General features: G+C 49.1%; 2 protein-coding genes across 9 annotated transcripts in view; one reads left to right on the plus strand and one right to left on the minus strand.

The window, feature by feature from the left end:
• Positions 1-10638, plus strand: part of LOC140348657 (inositol hexakisphosphate and diphosphoinositol-pentakisphosphate kinase 1-like) — a 109486-nt gene extending 98848 nt beyond the window's left edge. For all 8 annotated transcript variants that reach the window (XM_072434656.1, XM_072434661.1, XM_072434662.1 and 5 more), the window contains one exon: positions 10096-10638. In XM_072434656.1, the coding sequence (XP_072290757.1) occupies positions 10096-10166 (71 nt within the window). In that variant the 3' untranslated portion in view covers positions 10167-10638. The remainder of the gene's footprint in view (positions 1-10095) is intronic.
• A 1803-nt stretch (positions 10639-12441) lies between these two features.
• rlbp1b (retinaldehyde binding protein 1b) overlaps positions 12442-25198 on the minus strand; it is an 18422-nt gene continuing 5665 nt past the window's right edge. Inside the window, exons 3-8 of the mRNA XM_072435838.1 lie at positions 21362-21490; positions 21070-21274; positions 20759-20937; positions 20187-20345; positions 12942-13052; positions 12442-12570 (exon numbers count right to left, since the gene is read on the minus strand). Coding sequence (XP_072291939.1) covers positions 12442-12570; positions 12942-13052; positions 20187-20345; positions 20759-20937; positions 21070-21274; positions 21362-21490 — 912 coding nt within the window. The remainder of the gene's footprint in view (positions 12571-12941; positions 13053-20186; positions 20346-20758; positions 20938-21069; positions 21275-21361; positions 21491-25198) is intronic.

The following is a 25198-nucleotide window of genomic DNA, read 5'->3' on the forward strand; positions in this document are numbered from 1 at the left end:
ACTGCGGCATCAAGACTGCTCTTCTTTAGGAGAGGCTTTATGACCGCAGTTTTCAAAGACATTGGGAATGTTCCAGATTGAAGCGACATGTTAACTATGTGAGTGAGTGGTGCTAACAAACTGTTCAGCACAGACTTTAGAAATCTGGTGGGTAACACATCAAGGCAGCATGTAGATGAACTCAGACTGGTGATGATCTCATGGACAGTTTTGTCAGTTACTGGTGCAAAGTGAGTCAGCTCTAAGTGTCTTGGTGGTTTTAGGGTAATTTTTTGCATTGTGGGATTTATAGCATTTTTAATGCCCTGAACTTTGTCATTAAAGAATAATGCAAACTCATTACACTTGGATGTGGAAATGAGTTCTAACGGCAGCTGAGCTGGAGGGTTTGTTCATCTGTTACTGTGGCAAACAGGACACGCGAGTTGTTACTGCAGCTTCCAATTATTTCAGAAAAATTTCTTTCCCTAGTTCTACATAAGATTAGGTTGTACATGTTCAGCTTTTCTTTGTAAATCTCTTTTTGAACCTGGAGCTTTGACTTGCGCCATTTCCGTTCGGCCCTGCGGCACTCCCTTTTCTGTGCCCTGACCGAATCATCATTTCTCAACGGCGCCTTCTGCTTATTTTTAACCATTTTAGCCTTTATAGGGGCGATGGTGTCCAGAACATTCAAAACACTAGATGTAACAGAGTTCAACAAATCATTTACATTAGAACATGAGACATTTTCAAAGTTTATCATTTCCATAAACAGTGCACCTGTGCCATCACTTATGTGACTCCTCTGAACAACTGCAGGACCAACCGGAGGTTGGGGATAAACAGACAGGTCAAAGAAGACACAGAAATGATCAGACAGAGCAACATCGATCACATTAACATTTGAAATATTTACCCCCTTTGTAATTATGAGATCTAGAGTGTGTCCTTTGCTGTGGGTGGGGCCTCTCACATGCTGAGTAAGACTGAAGGTTTCAAGGACAGCATCAAGCTCTTTAGCGTTTCTGTCACAAATATTATCAACATGCACGTTGAAATCACCTGTAATGACCAAACCATCAAAGTCTGTGCATATGACTGAAAGCATCTCAGTAAAATCATCAATAAAACTTTGGCAGTGCTGGGGAGGCTTGTATAAAACAATGAAGAGAATGGATGGAGACCGTTTTAGCTCCATTTAAAAAGGATACATACTCAAATGATGAAAACACCCCAAAAAACAACCTGCGGGTAATTATTTCATCTCCAAAGACAGCACAGACTCCACCCCCTTTTTTGTTTTCTCGTGTTTCAGATTCAAACTTAAAGTTGGGTGGAGCAGATTCTATCAGAACTACATTTCCTGTGTTTTTGTCAAGCCATGTTTCAGTTAAAAACATAAAATCAAGATTATAAGAAGAAATACAATTATTAATTAATAGAGATTTGTTACATAAGGATCTGACATTTAGCACAGCAAGTTTCAGACTAGTTTCAGTGGGACTGGGCTTTATCTTTTCACAGGGAATATGAATCACATTTCTCAGATTGGGCCTGACTCGCATTTTGTTTTTCCATCTGTGTGATGATGTGACTACAGAAATAGCACTAGGGGGGGCTCTTTTTACATAGGGCCCCGGGTTGGTTTGATTTTTAATGTGACAATAAGTCCCGGCAACGCTGAGACCCAGTGCATCCTAGCTATGGGAGATACCAGGTGAGAGGCGAGGGGGGATGGGTGGTGGGGCTTTTGTTGGTGTAGTCGGCTTGTGCAGGGAAGAGTTGATAAGTATTGGCATAGCCCTTGCTATATTGGGCGTGAGTGGAGCCATCTTATTGCCTGATTTGATCAGACTTTCAAAATGGCTGGAAAGCCCATGGGTAAGAGTGGAGATGAGAAGGAGAATGATGAATCTTTAGTGGGAGTAGATGTTGCAGGGGGAACCCAGGGCTGGTGTGAAGGCAGGGGCGATGACAGGGATGTTGTTGGGCTTGTCACAGATGGGTCCAAGGCCTTTGAAGATTGTTCCTTTGCTGGAGGCGGTGGAGGTGAATGTGGAGCAGCTGGAGCTGAATCCTTTGCTGGTGGTGGTGGAGCAGCTGCTGATGAATCCTTTGGTGGAGGCTGAGGTTGTGGTGCTTTTGATGTTGAAACATTGGCTCGGTCTTTGGCTGATGGAGCAGGAATTCTTCTCTCATTCCTCTCTTCTCTAAATATCTGCTCAGGACCCTGTCCAGGCCCAGTCCAATGCCTCAGAGCGTGGAGCAGGTTCTCTGTCAGCACCCTCACTCCACCTCTGCATAGGTGGGGGCCATTTCTCTTAAACAGGTCCTCTCGTTTCCAGAATAGATAGAAGTTCTCAATATAGTGTAGTCCTCTCGGGGAACACTCTTTGGACAGCCATGTGTTCAGCTGAAGAAGCCGGCTAAACTTGTTTATCCTCCTGTCGATGTTTGGAAGAGGTCCACTTATGAAAGTTTTGATTTCCATTTTATCAAGCACGTCGAATAACTTCAAGAAGTCTTTTTTCAAAACTTCAGTCTGTTCCCGCCGCATGTCCACTGCACCCACGTGCACAATCAGCTGTTTAGCTCCTCCATGCTTAGCCATAATATTTGGAAGGAGTGACGTTATCTCAGAAACAGTGGCGCTTGGAAAAGAATGTGTGTTTATCTTTTCATGCGTCACGTGACTTATCGCCCCGTCTCCTATCAAAACAATCTGCGTGACCTTAGCTCCTGGCACAGATCCTCCTCGCTGTATTTAAACATAGTAAACATACTATTACATGTGTATAAACATGCTATTACATGTGTATAAACACATTATTACATGGTGTATAAACATACTATTACATGGTGTATAAGTCTAAACACACTATTACATGTGTATAAACACTATTACATGGTGTATAAACATACTATTACATGGTGTATAAGTCTAAACACACTATTACATGGTGTATAAACATACTATTACATGGTGTATAAGTCTAAACACACTGTAACATGGTGTATAAACACACTATTACATGGTGTATAAGTCTAAACATACTATTACATGGTGTATAAACGTACTATTACATGGTGTATAAGTCTAAACACACTATTACATGGCGTATAAACATACTATTACATGTGTATAAGCCCCTAAACACACTATTACATGGTGTATAAGCCCCTAAACACACTAATACATGGTGTATAAGTCTAAACACACTATTACATGGTGTATAAACACACTATTACATGGTGTATGAGTCTAAACACACTATTACATGGTGTATAAGTCTAAACACACTATTACATGGTGTATAAACACACTATTACATGGTGTATAAGTATAAACACACTATTACATGTGTATAAGTCTAAACATACTATTACATGGTGTATAAGTCTAAACACACTATTACATGTGTATAAGTCTAAACATACTATTACATGGTGTATAAGTCTAAACACACTATTACATAGTTTATAAGTCTAAACACACTATTACATGGTGTATAAGTCTAAACACACTATTACATGTGTATAAGTCTAAACACACTATTACATGGTGTATAAGTCTAAACACACTATTACATAGTTTATAAGTCTAAACACACTATTACATGGTGTATAAGTCTAAACACACTATTACATGTGTATAAGTCTAAACACATAATTACATGGTGTATAAGTCTAAACACACTATTACATGTGTATAAGTCTAAACACACTATTACATGTGTATAAGTCTAAACACACTATTACATGGTGTATAAGTCTAAACACACTATTACATGTGTATAAGTCTAAACACACTATTACATGTGTATAAGTCTAAACACACTATTACATGTGTATAAGTCTAAACATACTATTACATGTGTATAAGTCTAAACACACTATTACATGGTGTATAAGTCTAAACATACTATTACATGTGTATAAGTCTAAACACACTATTACATGGTGTATAAGTCTAAACATACTATTACATGTGTATAAGTCTAAACATACTATTACATGTGTATAAGTCTAAACACACTATTACATGGTGTATAAGTCTAAACACAGTATTACATGGTGTATAAGTCTAAACATACTATTACATGTGTATAAGTCTAAACACACTATTACATGTGTATAAGTCTAAACACACTATTACATGGTGTATAAGTCTAAACACACTATTACATGTGTATAAGTCTAAACACACTATTACATGTGTATAAGTCTAAACACACTATTACATGGTGTATAAGTCTAAACACACTATTACATGTGTATAAGTCTAAACATACTATTACATGGTGTATAAGTCTAAACATACTATTACATGTGTATAAGTCTAAACACACTATTACATGTGTATAAGTCTAAACACATAATTACATGGTGTATAAGTCTAAACACACTATTACATGTGTATAAGTCTAAACACACTATTACATGTGTATAAGTCTAAACACACTATTACATGGTGTATAAGTCTAAACACACTATTACATGTGTATAAGTCTAAACACACTATTACATGGTGTATAAGTCTAAACACACTATTACATGTGTATAAGTCTAAACACACTATTACATGTGTATAAGTCTAAACACATAATTACATGGTGTATAAGTCTAAACACACTATTACATGTGTATAAGTCTAAACACACTATTACATGTGTATAAGTCTAAACACACTATTACATGGTGTATAAGTCTAAACACACTATTACATGTGTATAAGTCTAAACACACTATTACATGGTGTATAAGTCTAAACACACTATTACATGTGTATAAGTCTAAACACACTATTACATGTGTATAAGTCTAAACATACTATTACATGTGTATAAGTCTAAACACACTATTACATGTGTATAAGTCTAAACACATAATTACATGGTGTATAAGTCTAAACACACTATTACATGTGTATAAGTCTAAACACACTATTACATGTGTATAAGTCTAAACACACTATTACATGGTGTATAAGTCTAAACACACTATTACATGTGTATAAGTCTAAACACACTATTACATGGTGTATAAGTCTAAACACACTATTACATGTGTATAAGTCTAAACACACTATTACATGTGTATAAGTCTAAACACACTATTACATGTGTATAAGTCTAAACACACTATTACATGTGTATAAGTCTAAACACACTATTACATGTGTATAAGTCTAAACACACTATTACATGGTGTATAAGTCTAAACACACTATTACATGGTGTATAAGTCTAAACACACTATTACATGGTGTATAAGTCTAAACACACTATTACATGTGTATAAGTCTAAACACACTATTACATGGTGTATAAGTCTAAACACACTATTACATGTGTATAAGTCTAAACACACTATTACATGTGTATAAGTCTAAACACACTATTACATGTGTATAAGTCTAAACATACTATTACATGTGTATAAGTCTAAACACACTATTACATGTGTATAAGTCTAAACACACTATTACATGTGTATAAGTCTAAACACACTATTACATGGTGTATAAGTCTAAACACACTATTACATGTGTATAAGTCTAAACACACTATTACATGATGTATAAGTCTAAACACACTATTACATGTGTATAAGTCTAAACATACTATTACATGGTGTATAAGTCTAAACACACTATTACATGTGTATAAGTCTAAACACACTATTACATGTGTATAAGTCTAAACACACTATTACATGTGTATAAGTCTAAACACACTATTACATGGTGTATAAGTCTAAACACACTATTACATGGTGTTATTACAGGGTGTAATAAATTCACTGTGATTCCAGAAGCAAATTTGCCAAAAATCTAGTACATTTTCTTTAACCAAGACACAACCGAGGCTAAGCAGCTCTTTGGTCACTGATGGTCACTGGTGGTCACTAATGGTCACTAATGGTCACTAATGGTCAGTGGTGGTCACTGGTGGTCACTGGTGGTCACTAATAGTCACTAATGGTCAGTGGTGTTCACTGGTGGTCACTGATGGTCACTGATGGTCACTGGTGGTCACTGATGGTCACTAATGGTCACTAATGGTCAGTGGTGGTCACTGGTGGTCACTGGTGGTCACTGGTGGTCACTAATAGTCACTAATGGTCAGTGGTGTTCACTGGTGGTCACTGATGGTCACTGATGGTCACTGGTGGTCACTGATGGTCACTAATGGTCACTAATGGTCAGTGGTGGTCACTGGTGGTCACTGGTGGTCACTGGTGGTCACTAATAGTCACTAATGGTCAGTGGTGTTCACTGGTGGTCACTGATGGTCACTGATGGTCACTGGTGGTCACTGATGGTCACTAATGGTCACTAATGGTCAGTGGTGGTCACTGGTGGTCACTGGTGGTCACTGGTGGTCACTAATAGTCACTAATGGTCAGTGGTGTTCACTGGTGGTCACTGATGGTCACTGGTGGTCACTGATGGTCACTGGTGGTCACTAATAGTCACTGATGGTCACTGGCGGTCACTGGTGGTCACTGATGGTCACTAATAGTCACTGGTGGTCACTGATGGTCACTAATAGTCACTGATGGTCACTGGTGGTCACTAATGGTCACTGGTGGTCACTGGTGGCCACTGATGGTCACTGGTGGTCACTGATGGTCACTAATGGTCACTGGTGGTCACTGGTGGCCACTGATGGTCACTGGTGGTCACTAATGGTCACTTATGGTCACTGGTGGTCACTGATGGTCACTGGTGGTCACTAATGGTCACTAATGGTCACTAATGGTCAGTGGTGGTCACTGGTGGCCACTGATGGTCACTGGTGGTCACTGGTGGTCACTAATGGTCACTGATGGTCACTGGTGGTCACTTATGGTCACTAATGGTCACTAATGGTCAGTGGTTGTCACTGGTGGTCACTGATGGTCACTGGTGGTCACTGATGGTCACTGGTGGTCACTAATAGTCACTAATGGTCACTGGTGGTCACTAATGGTCACCAATGGTCATCGGTGGTCACTGATGGTCACTAATAGTCACTGGTGGTCACTGATGGTCACTGGTGGTCACTGATGGTCACTAATAGTCACTGGTGGTCACTGGTGGCCACTGATGGCCACTGATGGTCACTGGTGGTCACTGGTGGTCACTGGTGGTCACTAATAGTCACTGGTGGTCACTGGTGGTCACTAATAGTCACTAATGGTCACTGGTGGTCACTTGTGGTCACTAATGGTCACTGATGGTCAGTGGTGTTCACTGATGGTCACTGGTGGTCACTGATGGTCACTAATGGTCACTGATGGTCAGTGGTGTTCACTGATGGTCACTGGTGGTCACTGATGGTCACTGATGGTCACTAATGGTCACTAATGGTCAGTGGTGTTCACTGGTGGTCACTGATGGTCACTGGTGGTCACTGATGGTCACTAATGGTCACTAATGGTCAGTGGTGGTCACTGGTGGTCACTGATGGTCACTGGTGGTCACTAATAGTCACTAATGGTCAGTGGTGTTCACTGGTGGTCACTGATGGTCACTGGTGGTCACTGATGGTCACTAATGGTCAGTGGTGTTCACTGGTGGTCACTGATGGTCACTGGTGGTCACTGATGGTCACTGGTGGTCACTAATAGTCACTGATGGTCACTGGTGGTCACTGGTGGTCACTGATGGTCACTAATAGTCACTGGTGGTCACTGATGGTCACTAATAGTCACTGATGGTCACTGGTGGTCACTGATGGTCACTGATGGTCACTAATGGTCACTGGTGGTCACTGGTGGCCACTGATGGTCACTGGTGGTCACTGATGGTCACTAATGGTCACTGGTGGTCACTGGTGGCCACTGATGGTCACTGGTGGTCACTGGTGGTCACTAATGGTCACTTATGGTCACTGGTGGTCACTGATGGTCACTGGTGGTCACTAATGGTCACTAATGGTCACTAATGGTCAGTGGTGGTCACTGGTGGCCACTGATGGTCACTGGTGGTCACTGGTGGTCACTAATGGTCACTGATGGTCACTGGTGGTCACTTATGGTCACTAATGGTCACTAATGGTCAGTGGTTGTCACTGGTGGTCACTGATGGTCACTGGTGGTCACTGATGGTCACTGGTGGTCACTAATAGTCACTAATGGTCACTGGTGGTCACTAATGGTCACCAATGGTCATCGGTGGTCACTGATGGTCACTAATAGTCACTGGTGGTCACTGATGGTCACTGGTGGTCACTGATGGTCACTAATAGTCACTGGTGGTCACTGGTGGCCACTGATGGCCACTGATGGTCACTGGTGGTCACTGGTGGTCACTGGTGGTCACTAATAGTCACTAATGGTCACTGGTGGTCACTGATGGTCACTAATGGTCACCAATGGTCATCGGTTGTCACTGATGGTCACTAATAGTCACTGGTGGTCACTGATGGTCACTGGTGGTCACTGGTGGTCACTGATGGTCACTGATGGTCACTGTTGGTCACTGATGGTCACTGATGGTCACTGGTGGTCACTAATTGTCAGTGGTGTTCACTTGTGGTCACTTGTGGTCACTGGTGGTCACTGGTGGTCACTGATGGTCACTAATGGTCACTAATGGTCAGTGGTGTTCACTGGTGGTCACTGATGGTCACTGGTGGTCACTAATGGTCACTGATGGTCACTAATGGTCACTGATGGTCACTAATGGTCAGTGGTGTTCACTGGTGGTCACTGGTGGTCACTGATGGTCACTAATGGTCACTAATGGTCACTGATGGTCACTAATGGTCACTGGTGGTCACTGGTGGTCACTAATAGTCACTAATGGTCAGTGGTGTTCACTGGTGGTCACTGATGGTCACTGGTGGTCACTAATAGTCACTGATGGTCACTGGTGGTCACTGATGGTCACTGGTGGTCACTAATAGTCACTGATGGTCACTGGTGGTCACTGGTGGTCACTGATGGTCACTAATAGTCACTGGTGGTCACTGATGGTCACTAATAGTCACTGATGGTCACTGGTGGTCACTGATGGTCACTGATGGTCACTAATGGTCAGTGGTGGTCACTGATGGTCACTGGTGGTCACTGATGGTCACTGGTGGTCACTAATAGTCACTGATGGTCACTGGTGGTCACTGGTGGTCACTGATGGTCACTAATAGTCACTGGTGGTCACTGATGGTCACTAATAGTCACTGGTGGTCACTGATGGTCACTAATAGTCACTGATGGTCACTGGTGGCCACTGATGGTCACTGGTGGTCACTGATGGTCACTAATGGTCACTGGTGGTCACTGGTGGTCACTGGTGGCCACTGATGGTCACTGGTGGTCACTGGTGGTCACTAATGGTCACTGGTGGTCACTGATGGTCACTGATGGTCACTGGTGGTCACTAATGGTCACTAATGGTCAGTGGTGGTCACTGGTGGCCACTGATGGTCACTGGTGGTCACTGGTGGTCACTGATGGTCACTGGTGGTCACTTATGGTCACTAATGGTCACTAATGGTCAGTGGTTGTCACTGGTGGTCACTGGTGGTCACTGATGGTCACTGATGGTCACTGGTGGTCACTGATGGTCACTGGTGGTCACTGGTGGTCACTGGTGGTCACTAATAGTCACTAATGGTCACTGGTGGTCACTGATGGTCACCAATGGTCACCAATGGTCACTGGTGGCCACTGATGGCCACTGATGGTCACTGGTGGTCACTGGTGGTCACTAATAGTCACTAATGGTCACTGGTGGTCACTGATGGAAACTAATGGTCACCAATGGTCATCGGTGGTCACTGATGGTCACTGGTGGTCACTGATGGTCACTGGTGGTCACTGATGGTCACTGATGGTCACTGGTGGTCACTAATGGTCACTGGTGGTCACTGGTGGCCACTGGTGGCCACTGATGGTCACTGGTGGTCACTGGTGGTCACTGGTGGTCACTAATGGTCACTGGTGGTCACTGGTTGCCACTGATGGTCACTGGACTAATGTCCAGAAGGCAGTTTCAGAACCGTTCTAGAGAAGTGTCTTGTGGTCTTTCCTCACGGGCTGAGACTGTTTTGTCTGGTGGGCGGAGCTTGAGCACTTGACCAATCATGTGGTCTGCTGTCATTAAACTGAACCTTCTTGTTTCAGTCGGCAGCGTTCCCTCCAGTGGCCCCTCCTCCCCTGTGCACGGAAACCCCGCCTCCGGCCTCAGCCAATGACAGCGCAGCACCAAAAATCCCAGTCTCACATGGACTTCACAGACCGGGACCGGAACTAGTATTCTGGGCCTCAGTGAGAGCGCCCCCTGGAGGACACACTTTATCTTTATATCTGATACTTTAAGAGATGCAGAAATGTTCAGGGTTTGAAAGTTTTATTTTTGTAAAACTCTTTCCTCGAAAACCAAAAATGTTCTTTCATTTTTCAGCCTTTTTAATTTCATTACATTTTACAGGAAAAAATGTTTCACGACTTTAGATTCACCAGCTGAGAAAAGACCGCCTTAAAAAAGTCAACCTTAACAGCTCCAGCCCAAAGCATTCTGGGAAACGCAGTCATTTCCATTTTAATGAAGATTTCAATATTCTGATTTTGTCTAAACAGCTGAATGTACTTTCCTGTCTGACCCTGCTGCTGTTCAGAGCCATGTTTTATCACTGATTTGTTTTGAAGATTAAAATTATAAATCAAGTTTGTTTGTATTTCTAGTACTGTAAATATGTCATGTTTTAAATGTTTGTACTTTACTTCACGTCTTTACAACAAATATTTGTGTTTTCTACATTTTCAGAATATGGTTTTTCAACACTAACTTTCTCAGGAATAATGGGCTAATGCTAAGGCTAACGCTATTACAGCCATTTCCATGGAAACAAACCCAGTCAGGTTTGTGGAGCGGCGGCTCTCAGTTCAACAGTGAAACTTCAGCTGAAAAAGAGACGTTTCAGTTCAAGTTAGCCTCAGAAGTCTCTTTCAGCTGTTCAGTTTTGAAATGTCTTTGAAAAATATAAGTAATTGAAATAGTTTATTGAAGTCTAGAGCGCGGCAGGTTCTGGTCCTGCCAGAGTCTAAACCAGAGTCTGAACCAGAGTCTGAACCAGAGTCTAAACCAGAGTCTGAACCAGAGTCTGAACCAGAGTCTGAACCAGAGTCTGAACCAGAGTCTGAACCAGAGTCTGAACCAGAGTCTGAACCAGAGTCTAAACCAGAGTCTGAACCAGAGTCTAAACCAGAGTCTGAACCAGAGTCTGAACCAGAGTCTGAACCAGAGTCTAAACCAGAGTCTGAACCAGAGTCTGAACCAGAGTCTGAACCAGAGTCTAAACCAGAGTCTAAACCAGAGTCTAAACCAGAGTCTAAACCAGAGTCTAAACCAGAGTCTGAACCAGAGTCTGAACCAGAGTCTAAACCAGAGTCTGAACCAGAGTCTGAACCAGAGTCTGAACCAGAGTCTGAACCAGAGTCTGAACCAGAGTCTAAACCAGAGTCTGAACCAGAGTCTGAACCAGAGTCTAAACCAGAGTCTGAACCAGAGTCTAAACCAGAGTCTAAACCAGAGTCTAAACCAGAGTCTGAACCAGAGTCTGAACCAGAGTCTGAACCAGAGTCTGAACCAGAGTCTAAACCAGAGTCTAAACCAGAGTCTGAACCAGAGTCTAAACCAGAGTCTAAACCAGAGTCTGAACCAGAGTCTGAACCAGAGTCTGAACCAGAGTCTAAACCAGAGTCTAAACCAGAGTCTGAACCAGAGTCTGAACCAGAGTCTAAACCAGAGTCTAAACCAGAGTCTAAACCAGAGTCTGAACCAGAGTCTGAACCAGAGTCTAAACCAGAGTCTAAACCAGAGTCTGAACCAGAGTCTGAACCAGAGTCTAAACCAGAGTCTAAACCAGAGTCTGAACCAGAATCTAAACCAGAGTCTGAACCAGAGTCTGAACCAGAGTCTGAACCAGAGTCTGAACCAGAGTCTAAACCAGAGTCTAAACCAGAGTCTGAACCAGAGTCTGAACCAGAGTCTGAACCAGAGTCTGAACCAGAGTCTGAACCAGAGTCTAAACCAGAGTCTGAACCAGAGTCTAAACCAGAGTCTGAACCAGAGTCTGAACCAGAGTCTGAACCAGAGTCTGAACCAGAGTCTGAACCAGAGTCTAAACCAGAGTCTAAACCAGAGTCTGAACCAGAGTCTGAACCAGAGTCTGAACCAGAGTCTAAACCAGAGTCTAAACCAGAGTCTAAACCAGAGTCTGAACCAGAGTCTAAACCAGAGTCTAAACCAGAGTCTGAACCAGAGTCTGAACCAGAGTCTGAACCAGAGTCTGAACCAGAGTCTAAACCAGAGTCTAAACCAGAGTCTAAACCAGAGTCTAAACTACAGTTTGAACAGAAACACAAACTACAGCAGCTTCACATTTTATTTAAAATGTTATTTTCACTTAAAACTCTCGTAAATGAGGCATTTTCTGAGCTCAGTCGAACAGTTTCAGTCGAACAGTTTCAGTCGAACAGTTTCGCAGCCGTCGCTTTTCCATCGTATTTTGAGCCTTTTCCATCGAACTCGGAGGGAAGAATGTCGGCGTCGAACTCTTTGTAGTAAGTTTCCAACTCATCCCCATGGACGAACACCTGCAAGGTCAGGACAGATTAACGGGCAGCTGCAAGGTCACGGCTAAGTAGATGATCAGCTGCAAGGTTATGGCTGTGTAATGAACAGCTGCATGGACATTAGATGGTTAATGAACAGCTGCAGGGACATTAGATGGTTAATGAACAGCTGCAGGGACATTAGATGGTTAATGACCAGCTGCATGGACATTTGCAGCTTATATTAAACACGTTTTTAAGGAAAAAAAGATCACATAAAATGAGTGAAAGACAAAACAATCTTTAGTTGTTTCTTTTGGCAATAAATAAGATGATGTCATTAGCTTGACAAGGTGATTACATCATCTCTTCTATGGTTAGAGTTAGAGTGGCAGAGTGGTTATTGTTCTCACCCGCTCCAGCAGTTTGCTCTTCATCAGAGGTTTGACCACGTTGTAGGTGGTGGTGAAGTACCAGGGCTGATGGATGAAGTGCACGGCCTTGAAACGAGCCGGAAACGAGTCCTGACCAAACAAAACGTGTCAGTTGCCCTTCCTGAAGTTCAGAGACGTGTCAGTTGCGCTTCCTGAGGCTCACAGACGTGTCAGTTGCCCTTCCTGAGGCTCACAGACATGTCAGTTGCCCTTCCTGAAGCTCACAGACGTGTCAGTTGCCCTTCCTGAAGCTCACAGACATGTCAGTTGCCCTTCCTTAAGCTCACAGACGTGTCAGTTGCCCTTCCTGAGGCTCACAGAGGTGTCAGTTGTCCTTCCACAGGCTCACAGACATGTCAGTTGTCCTTCCTGAGGCTCACAGACATGTCAGTTGTCCTTCCTGAGGCTCACAGACATGTCAGTTGTCCTTCCTGAGGCTCACAGACGTGTCAGTTGTCCTTCCACAGGCTCACAGACATGTCAGTTGTCCTTCCTGAGGCTCACAGACATGTCAGTTGTCCTTCCTGAGGCTCACAGACATGTCAGTTGTCCTTCCTGAGGCTCACAGACATGTCAGTTGTCCTTCCTGAGGCTCACAGACATGTCAGTTGTCCTTCCTGAGGCTCACAGACATGTCAGTTGTCCTTCCTGAGGCTCACAGAGGTGTCAGTTTTCCTTCCACAGGCTCACAGACATGTCAGTTGTCCTTCCTGAGGCTCACAGACATGTCAGTTGTCCTTCCTGAGGCTCACAGACATGTCAGTTGTCCTTCCTCAGGCTCACAGACGTGTCAGTTGTCCTTCCACAGGCTCACAGACATGTCAGTTGTCCTTCCTGAGGCTCACAGACATGTCAGTTGTCCTTCCTGAGGCTCACAGACATGTCAGTTGTCCTTCCTGAGGCTCACAGACATGTCAGATGTCCTTCCTGAGGCTCACAGACATGTCAGTTATCCTTCCTGAGGCTCACAGACATGTCAGTTGTCCTTCCTGAGGCTCACAGACATGTCAGTTGTCCTTCCTGAGGCTCACAGATATGTCAGTTGTCCTTCCTGAGGCTCACAGACATGTCAGATGTCCTTCCTGAGGCTCACAGACATGTCAGTTGTCCTTCCTGAGGCTCACAGACATGTCAGTTGTCCTTCCTGAGGCTCACAGACATGTCAGTTGTCCTTCCTGAGGCTCACAGAGGTGTCAGTTGTCCTTCCTGAGGCTCACAGACATGTCAGTTGTCCTTCCTGAGGCTCACAGACGTGTCAGTTGTCCTTCCTGAGGCTCACAGACATGTCAGTTGTCCTTCCTGAGGCTCACAGACGTGTCAGTTGTCCTTCCACAGGCTCACAGACATGTCAGTTGTCCTTCCTGAGGCTCACAGACATGTCAGTTGTCCTTCCTGAGGCTCACAGACATGTCAGTTGTCCTTCCTGAGGCTCACAGACATGTCAGTTATGTCAGTTGTCCTTCCTGAGGCTCACAGACATGTCAGTTGTCCTTCCTGAGGCTCACAGACATGTCAGTTGTCCTTCCTGAGGCTCACAGACGTGTCAGTTGTCCTTCCTGAGGCTCACAGACATGTCAGTTGTCCTTCCTGAGGCTCACAGACGTGTCAGTTGTCCTTCCTGAGGCTCACAGACATGTCAGTTGTCCTTCCTGAGGCTCACAGACGTGTCAGTTGTCCTTCCTGAGGCTCACAGACATGTCAGTTGTCCTTCCTGAGGCTCACAGACATGTCAGTTGTCCTTCCTGAGGCTCACAGACGTGTCAGTTGTCCTTTCTGAGGCTCACAGACATGTCAGTTGTCCTTCCTGAGGCTCACAGACATGTCAGTTGTCCTTCCTGAGGCTCACAGACATGTCAGTTGTCCTTCCTGAGGCTCACAGACGTGTCAGTTGTCCTTCCTGAGGCTCACAGACATGTCAGTTGTCCTTCCTGAGGCTCACAGACATGTCAGTTGTCCTTCCTGAGGCTCACAGACATGTCAGATGTCCTTCCTGAGGCTCACAGACATGTCAGTTGTCCTTCCTGAGGCTCACAGACATGTCAGTTGTCCTTCCTGAGGCTCACAGACATGTCAGTTGTCCTTCCTGAGGCTCACAGAGGTGTCAGTTGTCCTTCCTGAGGCTCACAGACATGTCAGTTGTCCTTCCTGAGGCTCACAGACGTGTCAGTTGTCCTTCCTGAGGCTCACAGACGTGTCAGTTGTCCTTCCACAGGCTCACAGACATGTCAGTTGTCCTTCCTGAGGCTCACAGACATGTCAGTTGTCCTTCCTGAGGCTCACAGACATGTCAGTTGTCCTTCCTGAGGCTCACAGACATGTCAGTTGCCCTTCCTGAAGCTCACAGACGTGTCAGTTGCCCTTCCTGAAGCTCACAGACATGTCAGTTGCCCTTCCTTAAGCTCACAGACGTGTCAGTTGCCCTTCCTGAGGCTCACAGAGGTGTCAGTTGTCCTTCCACAGGCTCACAGACATGTCAGTTGTCCTTCCTGAGGCTCACAGACATGTCAGTTGTCCTTCCTGAGGCTCACAGACATGTCAGTTGTCCTTCCTGAGGCTCACAGACGTGTCAGTTGTCCTTCCACAGGCTCACAGACATGTCAGTTGTCCTTCCTGAGGCTCACAGACATGTCAGTTGTCCTTCCTGAGGCTCACAGACATGTCAGTTGTCCTTCCTGAGGCTCACAGACATGTCAGTTGTCCTTCCTGAGGCTCACAGACATGTCAGTTGTCCTTCCTGAGGCTCACAGACATGTCAGTTGTCCTTCCTGAGGCTCACAGAGGTGTCAGTTTTCCTTCCACAGGCTCACAGACATGTCAGTTGTCCTTCCTGAGGCTCACAGACATGTCAGTTGTCCTTCCTGAGGCTCACAGACATGTCAGTTGTCCTTCCTCAGGCTCACAGACGTGTCAGTTGTCCTTCCACAGGCTCACAGACATGTCAGTTGTCCTTCCTGAGGCTCACAGACATGTCAGTTGTCCTTCCTGAGGCTCACAGACATGTCAGTTGTCCTTCCTGAGGCTCACAGACATGTCAGATGTCCTTCCTGAGGCTCACAGACATGTCAGTTATCCTTCCTGAGGCTCACAGACATGTCAGTTGTCCTTCCTGAGGCTCACAGACATGTCAGTTGTCCTTCCTGAGGCTCACAGATATGTCAGTTGTCCTTCCTGAGGCTCACAGACATGTCAGATGTCCTTCCTGAGGCTCACAGACATGTCAGTTGTCCTTCCTGAGGCTCACAGACATGTCAGTTGTCCTTCCTGAGGCTCACAGACATGTCAGTTGTCCTTCCTGAGGCTCACAGAGGTGTCAGTTGTCCTTCCTGAGGCTCACAGACATGTCAGTTGTCCTTCCTGAGGCTCACAGACGTGTCAGTTGTCCTTCCTGAGGCTCACAGACATGTCAGTTGTCCTTCCTGAGGCTCACAGACGTGTCAGTTGTCCTTCCACAGGCTCACAGACATGTCAGTTGTCCTTCCTGAGGCTCACAGACATGTCAGTTGTCCTTCCTGAGGCTCACAGACATGTCAGTTGTCCTTCCTGAGGCTCACAGACATGTCAGTTATGTCAGTTGTCCTTCCTGAGGCTCACAGACATGTCAGTTGTCCTTCCTGAGGCTCACAGACATGTCAGTTGTCCTTCCTGAGGCTCACAGACGTGTCAGTTGTCCTTCCTGAGGCTCACAGACATGTCAGTTGTCCTTCCTGAGGCTCACAGACGTGTCAGTTGTCCTTCCTGAGGCTCACAGACATGTCAGTTGTCCTTCCTGAGGCTCACAGACGTGTCAGTTGTCCTTCCTGAGGCTCACAGACATGTCAGTTGTCCTTCCTGAGGCTCACAGACATGTCAGTTGTCCTTCCTGAGGCTCACAGACGTGTCAGTTGTCCTTTCTGAGGCTCACAGACATGTCAGTTGTCCTTCCTGAGGCTCACAGACATGTCAGTTGTCCTTCCTGAGGCTCACAGACATGTCAGTTGTCCTTCCTGAGGCTCACAGACGTGTCAGTTGTCCTTCCTGAGGCTCACAGACATGTCAGTTGTCCTTCCTGAGGCTCACAGACATGTCAGTTGTCCTTCCTGAGGCTCACAGACATGTCAGATGTCCTTCCTGAGGCTCACAGACATGTCAGTTGTCCTTCCTGAGGCTCACAGACATGTCAGTTGTCCTTCCTGAGGCTCACAGACATGTCAGTTGTCCTTCCTGAGGCTCACAGAGGTGTCAGTTGTCCTTCCTGAGGCTCACAGACATGTCAGTTGTCCTTCCTGAGGCTCACAGACGTGTCAGTTGTCCTTCCTGAGGCTCACAGACGTGTCAGTTGTCCTTCCACAGGCTCACAGACATGTCAGTTGTCCTTCCTGAGGCTCACAGACATGTCAGTTGTCCTTCCTGAGGCTCACAGACATGTCAGTTGTCCTTCCTGAGGCTCACAGACATGTCAGTTGTCCTTCCTGAGGCTCACAGACATGTCAGTTGTCCTTCCTGAGGCTCACAGACGTGTCAGTTGTCCTTCCACAGGCTCACAGACATGTCAGTTGTCCTTCCTGAGGCTCACAGACATGTCAGTTGTCCTTCCTGAGGCTCACAGACATGTCAGTTGTCCTTCCTGAGGCTCACAGACATGTCAGTTATGTCAGTTGTCCTTCCTGAGGCTCACAGACATGTCAGTTGTCCTTCCTGAGGCTCACAGACATGTCAGTTATGTCAGTTGTCCTTCCTGAGGCTCACAGACATGTCAGTTGTCCTTCCTGAGGCTCACAGACATGTCAGTTGTCCTTCCTGAGGCTCACAGACATGTCAGTTGTCCTTCCTGAGGCTCACAGACGTGTCAGTTGTCCTTCCTGAGGCTCACAGACATGTCAGTTGTCCTTCCTGAGGCTCACAGACATGTCAGTTGTCCTTCCTGAGGCTCACAGAGGTGTCAGTTGTCCTTCCTGAGGCTCACAGACATGTCAGTTGTCCTTCCTGAGGCTCACAGACGTGTCAGTTGTCCTTCCTGAGGCTCACAGACATGTCAGTTGTCCTTCCTGAGGCTCACAGACGTGTCAGTTGTCCTTCCACAGGCTCACAGACATGTCAGTTGTCCTTCCTGAGGCTCACAGACATGTCAGTTGTCCTTCCTGAGGCTCACAGACATGTCAGTTGTCCTTCCTGAGGCTCACAGACATGTCAGTTGTCCTTCCTGAGGCTCACAGACGTGTCAGTTGTCCTTCCACAGGCTCACAGACATGTCAGTTGTCCTTCCTGAGGCTCACAGAGGTGTCAGTTGTCCTTCCACAGGCTCACAGACATGTCAGTTGTCCTTCCTGAGGCTCACAGACATGTCAGTTGTCCTTCCTGAGGCTCACAGAGGTGTCAGTTGTCCTTCCTGAGGCTCACAGACATGTCAGTTGTCCTTCCTGAGGCTCACAGACGTGTCAGTTGTCCTTCCACAGGCTCACAGACATGTCAGTTGTCCTTCCTGAGGCTCACAGACATGTCAGTTGTCCTTCCTGAGGCTCACAGACGTGTCAGTTGTCCTTCCACAGGCTCACAGACATGTCAGATGTCCTTCCTGAGGCTCACAGACATGTCAGTTATCCTTCCTGAGGCTCACAGACATGTCAGTTGTCCTTCCTGAGGCTCACAGACATGTCAGTTGTCCTTCCTGAGGCTCACAGACATGTCAGATGTCCTTCCTGAGGCTCACAGACGTGTCAGTTGTCCTTCCACAGGCTCACAGACATGTCAGTTGTCCTTCCTGAGGCTCACAGACATGTCAGATGTCCTTCCTGAGGCTCACAGACATGTCAGTTATCCTTCCTGAGGCTCACAGACATGTCAGTTGTCCTTCCTGAGGCTCACAGACATGTCAGTTGTCCTTCCTGAGGCTCACAGACATGTCAGTTGTCCTTCCTGAGGCTCACAGACATGTCAGATGTCCTTCCTGAGGCTCACAGACGTGTCAGTTGTCCTTCCTGAGGCTCACAGACATGTCAGTTGTCCTTCCTGAGGCTCACAGACGTGTCAGTTGTCCTTCCTGAGGCTCACAGAGGTGTCAGTTGTCCTTCCTGAGGCTCACAGACATGTCAGTTGTCCTTCCTGAGGCTCACAGACATGTCAGTTGTCCTTCCTGAGGCTCACAGACATGTCAGATGTCCTTCCTGAGGCTCACAGACGTGTCAGTTGTCCTTCCACAGGCTCACAGACATGTCAGTTGTCCTTCCTGAGGCTCACAGACATGTCAGATGTCCTTCCTGAGGCTCACAGACATGTCAGTTGTCCTTCCTGAGGCTCACAGACATGTCAGTTGTCCTTCCTGAGGCTCACAGACATGTCAGTTGTCCTTCCTGAGGCTCACAGACATGTCAGATGTCCTTCCTGAGGCTCACAGACATGTCAGTTGTCCTTCCTGAGGCTCACAGACATGTCAGTTGTCCTTCCTGAGGCTCACAGACATGTCAGTTGTCCTTCCTGAGGCTCACAGACATGTCAGTTGTCCTTCCTGAGGCTCACAGACATGTCAGATGTCCTTCCTGAGGCTCACAGACGTGTCAGTTGTCCTTCCTGAGGCTCACAGACATGTCAGTTGTCCTTCCTGAGGCTCACAGACGTGTCAGTTGTCCTTCCTGAGGCTCACAGACATGTCAGTTGTCCTTCCTGAGGCTCACAGACATGTCAGTTGTCCTTCCTGAGGCTCACAGACGTGTCAGTTGTCCTTCCTGAGGCTCACAGACGTGTCAGTTGTCCTTCCTGAGGCTCACAGACGTGTCAGTTGTCGTTTAGAGGATTAAGTTTCTTTAAAAGATCAAACTGAAGCTGGTGAAACATTAAACTTATGTTAAATCTGTTCAAAACTTGACTTAAAATACATGAGTCACAAAGATCTTTTTATTCTCAGTCTGTAGTTCGTCAGTAGTTCATAATTGGTCAGTAGTTGGTTAGTAGTTCATAGTTGGTCTAGTTGGTCAGTAGTTGGTCTGTAGTTGGTCAGTAGTTGGTCAGTAGGTCATAGTTGGTCAGTAGTTGCTCAGTAGTTGGTCTGTAGGTCATAGTTGGTCAGTAGTTGGTCAGTAGTTGGTCAGTAGTTGGTCTGTAGGTCATAGTTGGTCAGTAGTTGGTCAGTAGTTGGTCAGTAGTTGGTCAGTAGTTGGTCAGTAGTTGGTCAGTAGGTCATAGTTGGTCAGTAGTTGGTCAGTAGTTGGTCAGTAGTTGGTCAGTAGGTCATAGTTGGTCAGTAGTTTGCACCTGCAGCATGTCGACCATCTTCTTGAGCTCAGTGGGTTTTATGCCTGACGCTTGTTGCATCGTGAAACCTTTAAAGTTCTCGATGATGCAGAAGCCGTTGATCTGAGTTTCCTCGTTTTCCAGAAGTTTCTCCAGAATCACACAGTAAGCACGAAGAATCTAGAGGACATGAGACACTTTAGAGCTCGAAGAATCTAGTGGACATGAGACACTTTAGAGCTCGAAGAATCTAGTGGACATGAGACACTTTAGAGCTCGAAGAATCTAGAGGCCATGAGACACTTTAGAGCTCGAAGAATCTAGTGGACATGAGACACTTTAGAGCTCTGGGTCAGGCTGACTTTAGAGCTCTGGGTCAGGCTGACTTTAGAGCTCCGGGTCAGGCTGACTTTAGAGCTCCGGGTCAGGCTGACTTTAGAGCTCCGGGTCAGGCTGACTTTAGAGCTCCGGGTCAGGCTGACTTTAGAGCTCCGGGTCAGGCTGACTTTAGAGCTCCGGGTCAGGCTGACTTTAGAGCTCTGGGTCAGGCTGACTTTAGAGCTCCGGGTCAGGCTGACTTTAGAGCTCTGTACCTCGTCGAAGGTGATCTCCTCGTAGTCCCAGTTCTCGATGTTGAAGAGCAGGACCACGCGGCCGGACTTGTCCCGGTTCTGGAGGATCCCGGGGTACCCGGCCTCGATGGTGCTGCGCACGGCTTCTGGAGTCAGGTTCTCAAACAGCTCCGGGTACTCTTTACGGAAGCGGACGTAACCTGCACAGAAGCAGAGACAGTTTGTCCTGGTCCTGGTCCTGGTCCATGTCCTGGTCCCGGTCCCGGTCCTGGTCCCGGTCCATGTCCTGGTCCCGGTCCTGGTCCCGGTCCCGGTCCTGGTCCTGGTCTCACCCTTCATGAGCTCGTAGGCCCGGTTCACGTCGTACTTTCGCGCTCGGATGAACCGGACTAAGACGGCGTCTGGTTTGTCTCCAAACGCGTCCTTCAGGCTCCGGCTCAGGTCGTCCCCAGACTCCGCCTTGTCCTTCATCATGTCCCTCAGCTCCTTCAGGGCCGACGCCCGAGTCTCCTCCGTCTCATTCAGCTCGTCTTTGGCCTGAAACACCAGGAACCGGGTCAGAACCGGGTCAGAACCGGGTCAGAACCGGGTCAGAACCGGGTCAGAACCGGGCCTATACTCGACCTTCTGCTGGGTGTGGTCCGGGACTTTGTCGCAGGGGCCAAACACGGGGCCGTGGTCTTTGACTGTGAGTCGCTCCAGTTTGGCCCTGAGAGCCTGTTCCTCCTCCGACACCATCCGATAAGAACCACTCTGAAACACAGGAACCAGAACCATCACTCTGAAACACCAGAACCAAGACTACAGCCCCGCCTCCACAGCCCCGCCTCCACAGCCCCGCCTCCACAGCCCCGCCTCCACAGCCCCGCCTCTACAGCCCCGCCTCTACAGCCCCGCCTCTACAGCCCCGCCTCCACAGCTCCGCCTCCACAGCCCCGCCTCTACAGCCCCGCCTCTACAGCCCCGCCTCCACAGCTCCGCCTCCACAGCCCCGCCTCCACAGCCCCGCCTCCACAGCCCTGCCTCCACAGCCCCGCCTCTACAGCCCCGCCTCCACAGCCCCGCCTCCACAGCCCCGCCTCTACAGCCCCGCCTCCACAGCTCCGCCTCTACAGCCCCGCCTCTACAGCCCCGCCTCCACAGCTCCGCCTCCACAGCCCCGCCTCTACAGCCCCGCCTCTACAGCCCCGCCTCCACAGCTCCGCCTCCACAGCCCCGCCTCCACAGCCCCGCCTCCACAGCCCTGCCTCCACAGCCCCGCCTCTACAGCCCCGCCTCCACAGCCCCGCCTCCACAGCCCCGCCTCTACAGCCCCGCCTCCACAGCTCCGCCTCCACAGCCCCGCCTCCACAGCCCCGCCTCTACAGCCCCGCCTCCACAGCCCCGCCTCTACAGCCCTCCAAAGCCCCGCCTCTACAGCCCCGCCTCCACAGCCCCGCCTCTACAGCCCCGCCTCCACAGCCCCGCCTCTACAGCCCTGCCTCCACAGCCCCGCCTCTACAGCCCTCCAAAGCCCCGCCTCTACAGCCCCGCCTCCACAGCCCCGCCTCTACAGCCCCGCCTCTACAGCCCCGCCTCCACAGCCCCGCACAGCCCTGCCTCTACAGCCCCGCCTCTACAGCCCCGCCTCTACAGTCCTCCACAGCCCCGCCTCTACAGCCCCGCCTCTACAGCCCTCCAAAGCCCCGCCTCTACAGCCCCGCCTCTACAGCCCTGCCTCCACAGCCCCGCCTCTACAGCCCCGCCTCCACAGCTCCGCCTCTACAGCCCCGCCTCCACAGCCCCGCCTCTACAGCCCCGCCTCCACAGCCCCGCCTCTACAGCCCCGCCTCTACAGCCCCGCCTCCACAGCCCCGCCTCTACAGCCCCGCCTCCACAGCCCCGCCTCTACAGCCCCGCCACATGTTTGTCCTGAAACTGAAGGAACTCACTAAACACACCCTCATATCAACCACACATGTGTAACCATGGAAACGTGCTGCCATGGGAACCAGGCTGCAGGTGTGCCGGAGCACGCAGGGAATGACTGACATGTGGGAGAACTACTGTCCACCAGGAAATGAGACTCAGAGCTCCACTAAAGTCCTCTAGTGTTCCTTTAAAGTGCTGAACAAATTTAAAATAGATGATTTATTATTTTAAAAAATCTAACGTCAAGAATGTCTTTATAAAGAGGGGTGCGGCAGGGGTGTGCTTGGTCCCCCGTTTTGTTCACTTCGACTTTGTCCAATATATGAGACAATCAGAAACAAGAAGATGTTCTATTATATTTGACCAAAGCAGAAATGTCCAGATCTAATGTCCAGTGTCTCTGGCGCCCCCTTGTGTCCTTCAGGTGGCGCCTCCTTGTGTCCTTCAGGTGGCGCCCCCTTGTGTCCTTCAGGTGGCGCCCCCTTGTGTCCTTCGGGTGGCGCCCCCTTGTGTCCTTCTGGTGGCGCCCCCTTGTGTCCTTCGGGTGGCGCCCCCTTGTGTCCTTCGGGTGGCGCCCCCTTGTGTCCTTCAGGTGGCGCCTCCTTGTGTCCTTCAGGTGGCGCCCCCTTGTGTCCTTCAGGTGGCGCCCCCTTGTGTCCTTCGGGTGGCGCCCCCTTGTGTCCTTCTGGTGGCGCCCCCTTTTGTCCTTCAGGTGGCGCCCCCTTGTGTCCTTCGGGTGGCGCCCCCTTGTGTCCTTCAGGTGGCGCCTCCTTGTGTCCTTCAGGTGGCGCCCCCTTGTGTCCTTCAGGTGGCGCCCCCTTGTGTCCTTCTGGTGGCGCCCCCTTGTGTCCTTCAGGTGGCGCCCCCTTGTGTCCTTCAGGTGGCGCCCCCTCTTGTGTCCTTCAGGTGGCGCCCCCTTGTGTCCTTCAGGTGGCGCCCCCTTGTGTCCTTCTGGTGGCGCCCCCTTGTGTCCTTCAGGTGGCGCCCCCTTGTGTCCTTCAGGTGGCGCCCCCTCTTGTGTCCTTCAGGTGGCGCCCCCTTGTGTCCTTCAGGTGGCGCCCCCTTGTGTCCTTCTGGTGGCGCCCCCTTGTGTCCTTCAGGTGGCGCCCCCTTGTGTCCTTCAGGTGGCGCCCCCTCTTGTGTCCTTCAGGTGGCGCCCCCTTGTGTCCTTCTGGTGGCGCCCCCTTGTGTCCTTCTGGTGGCGCCCCCTTGTGTCCTTCAGGTGGCGCCCCCTTGTGTCCTTCAGGTGGCGCCCCCTTGTGTCCTTCAGGTGGCGCCCCCTTGTTTCCTTCAGGTGGCGCCCCCTCTTGTGTCCTTCAGGTGGCGCCCCCTTGTGTCCTTCTGGTGGCGCCCCCTTGTGTCCTTCTGGTGGCGCCCCCTTGTGTCCTTCAGGTGGCGCCCCCTTGTGTCCTTCAGGTGGCGCCCCCTTGTGTCCTTCAGGTGGCGCCCCCTTGTGTCCTTCTGGTGGCGCCCCCTTGTGTCCTTCTGGTGGCGCCCCCTTGTGTCCTTCAGGTGGCGCCCCCTTGTGTCCTTCAGGTGGCGCCCCCTCTTGTGTCCTTCAGGTGGCGCCCCCTTGTGTCCTTCTGGTGGCGCCCCCTTGTGTCCTTCTGGTGGCGCCCCCTTGTGTCCTTCAGGTGGCGCCCCCTTGTGTCCTTCAGGTGGCGCCCCCTTGTGTCCTTCAGGTGGCGCCCCCTCTTGTGTCCTTCAGGTGGCGCCCCCTTGTGTCCTTCTGGTGGCGCCCCCTTGTGTCCTTCTGGTGGCGCCCCCTTGTGTCCTTCAGGTGGCGCCCCCTTGTGTCCTTCAGGTGGCGCCCCCTTGTGTCCTTCAGGTGGCGCCCCCTCTTGTGTCCTTCAGGTGGCGCCCCCTTGTGTCCTTCTGGTGGCGCCCCCTTGTGTCCTTCTGGTGGCGCCCCCTTGTGTCCTTCAGGTGGCGCCCCCTTGTGTCCTTCAGGTGGCGCCCCCTTGTGTCCTTCTGGTGGCGCCCCCTTGTGTCCTTCTGGTGGCGCCCCCTTGTGTCCTTCTGGTGGCGCCCCCTTGTGTCCTTCAGGTGGCGCCCCCTTGTGTCCTTCTGGTGGCGCCCCCTTGTGTCCTTCAGGTGGCGCCCCCTTGTGTCCTTCAGGTGGCGCCCCCTTGTGTCCTTCTGGTGGCGCCCCCTTGTGTCCTTCAGGTGGCGCCCCCTTGTGTCCTTCAGGTGGCGCCCCCTTGTGTCCTTCAGGTGGCGCCCCCTTGTTTCCTTCAGGTGGCGCCCCCTTGTGTCCTTCAGGTGGCGCCCCCTTGTGTCCTTCAGGTGGCGCCCCCTTGTTTCCTTCAGGTGGCGCCCCCTTGTGTCCTTCAGGTGGCGCCCCCTTGTGTCCTTCAGGTGGCGCCCCCTTGTTTCCTTCAGGTGGCGCCCCCTTGTGTCCTTCAGGTGGCGCCCCCTTGAGTCCTTCAGGTGGCGCCCCCTTGTGTCCTTCAGGTGGCGCCCCCTTGTGTCCTCCTCTTTTCTCCTCCAATAAGAACGATGTTGAATGACTCTGAAGAATCCCTGGGTCAGATCTGTGCTTAGGACCTG

The sequence above is a fragment of the Eucyclogobius newberryi genome, unplaced genomic scaffold, assembly GCF_026437365.1.
Source record: "Eucyclogobius newberryi isolate DKJ021-1_F unplaced genomic scaffold, fEucNew1.0.hap1 SCAF_7, whole genome shotgun sequence".
In the NCBI taxonomy this organism is placed as follows: Eukaryota; Metazoa; Chordata; class Actinopteri; order Gobiiformes; family Gobiidae; genus Eucyclogobius; species Eucyclogobius newberryi.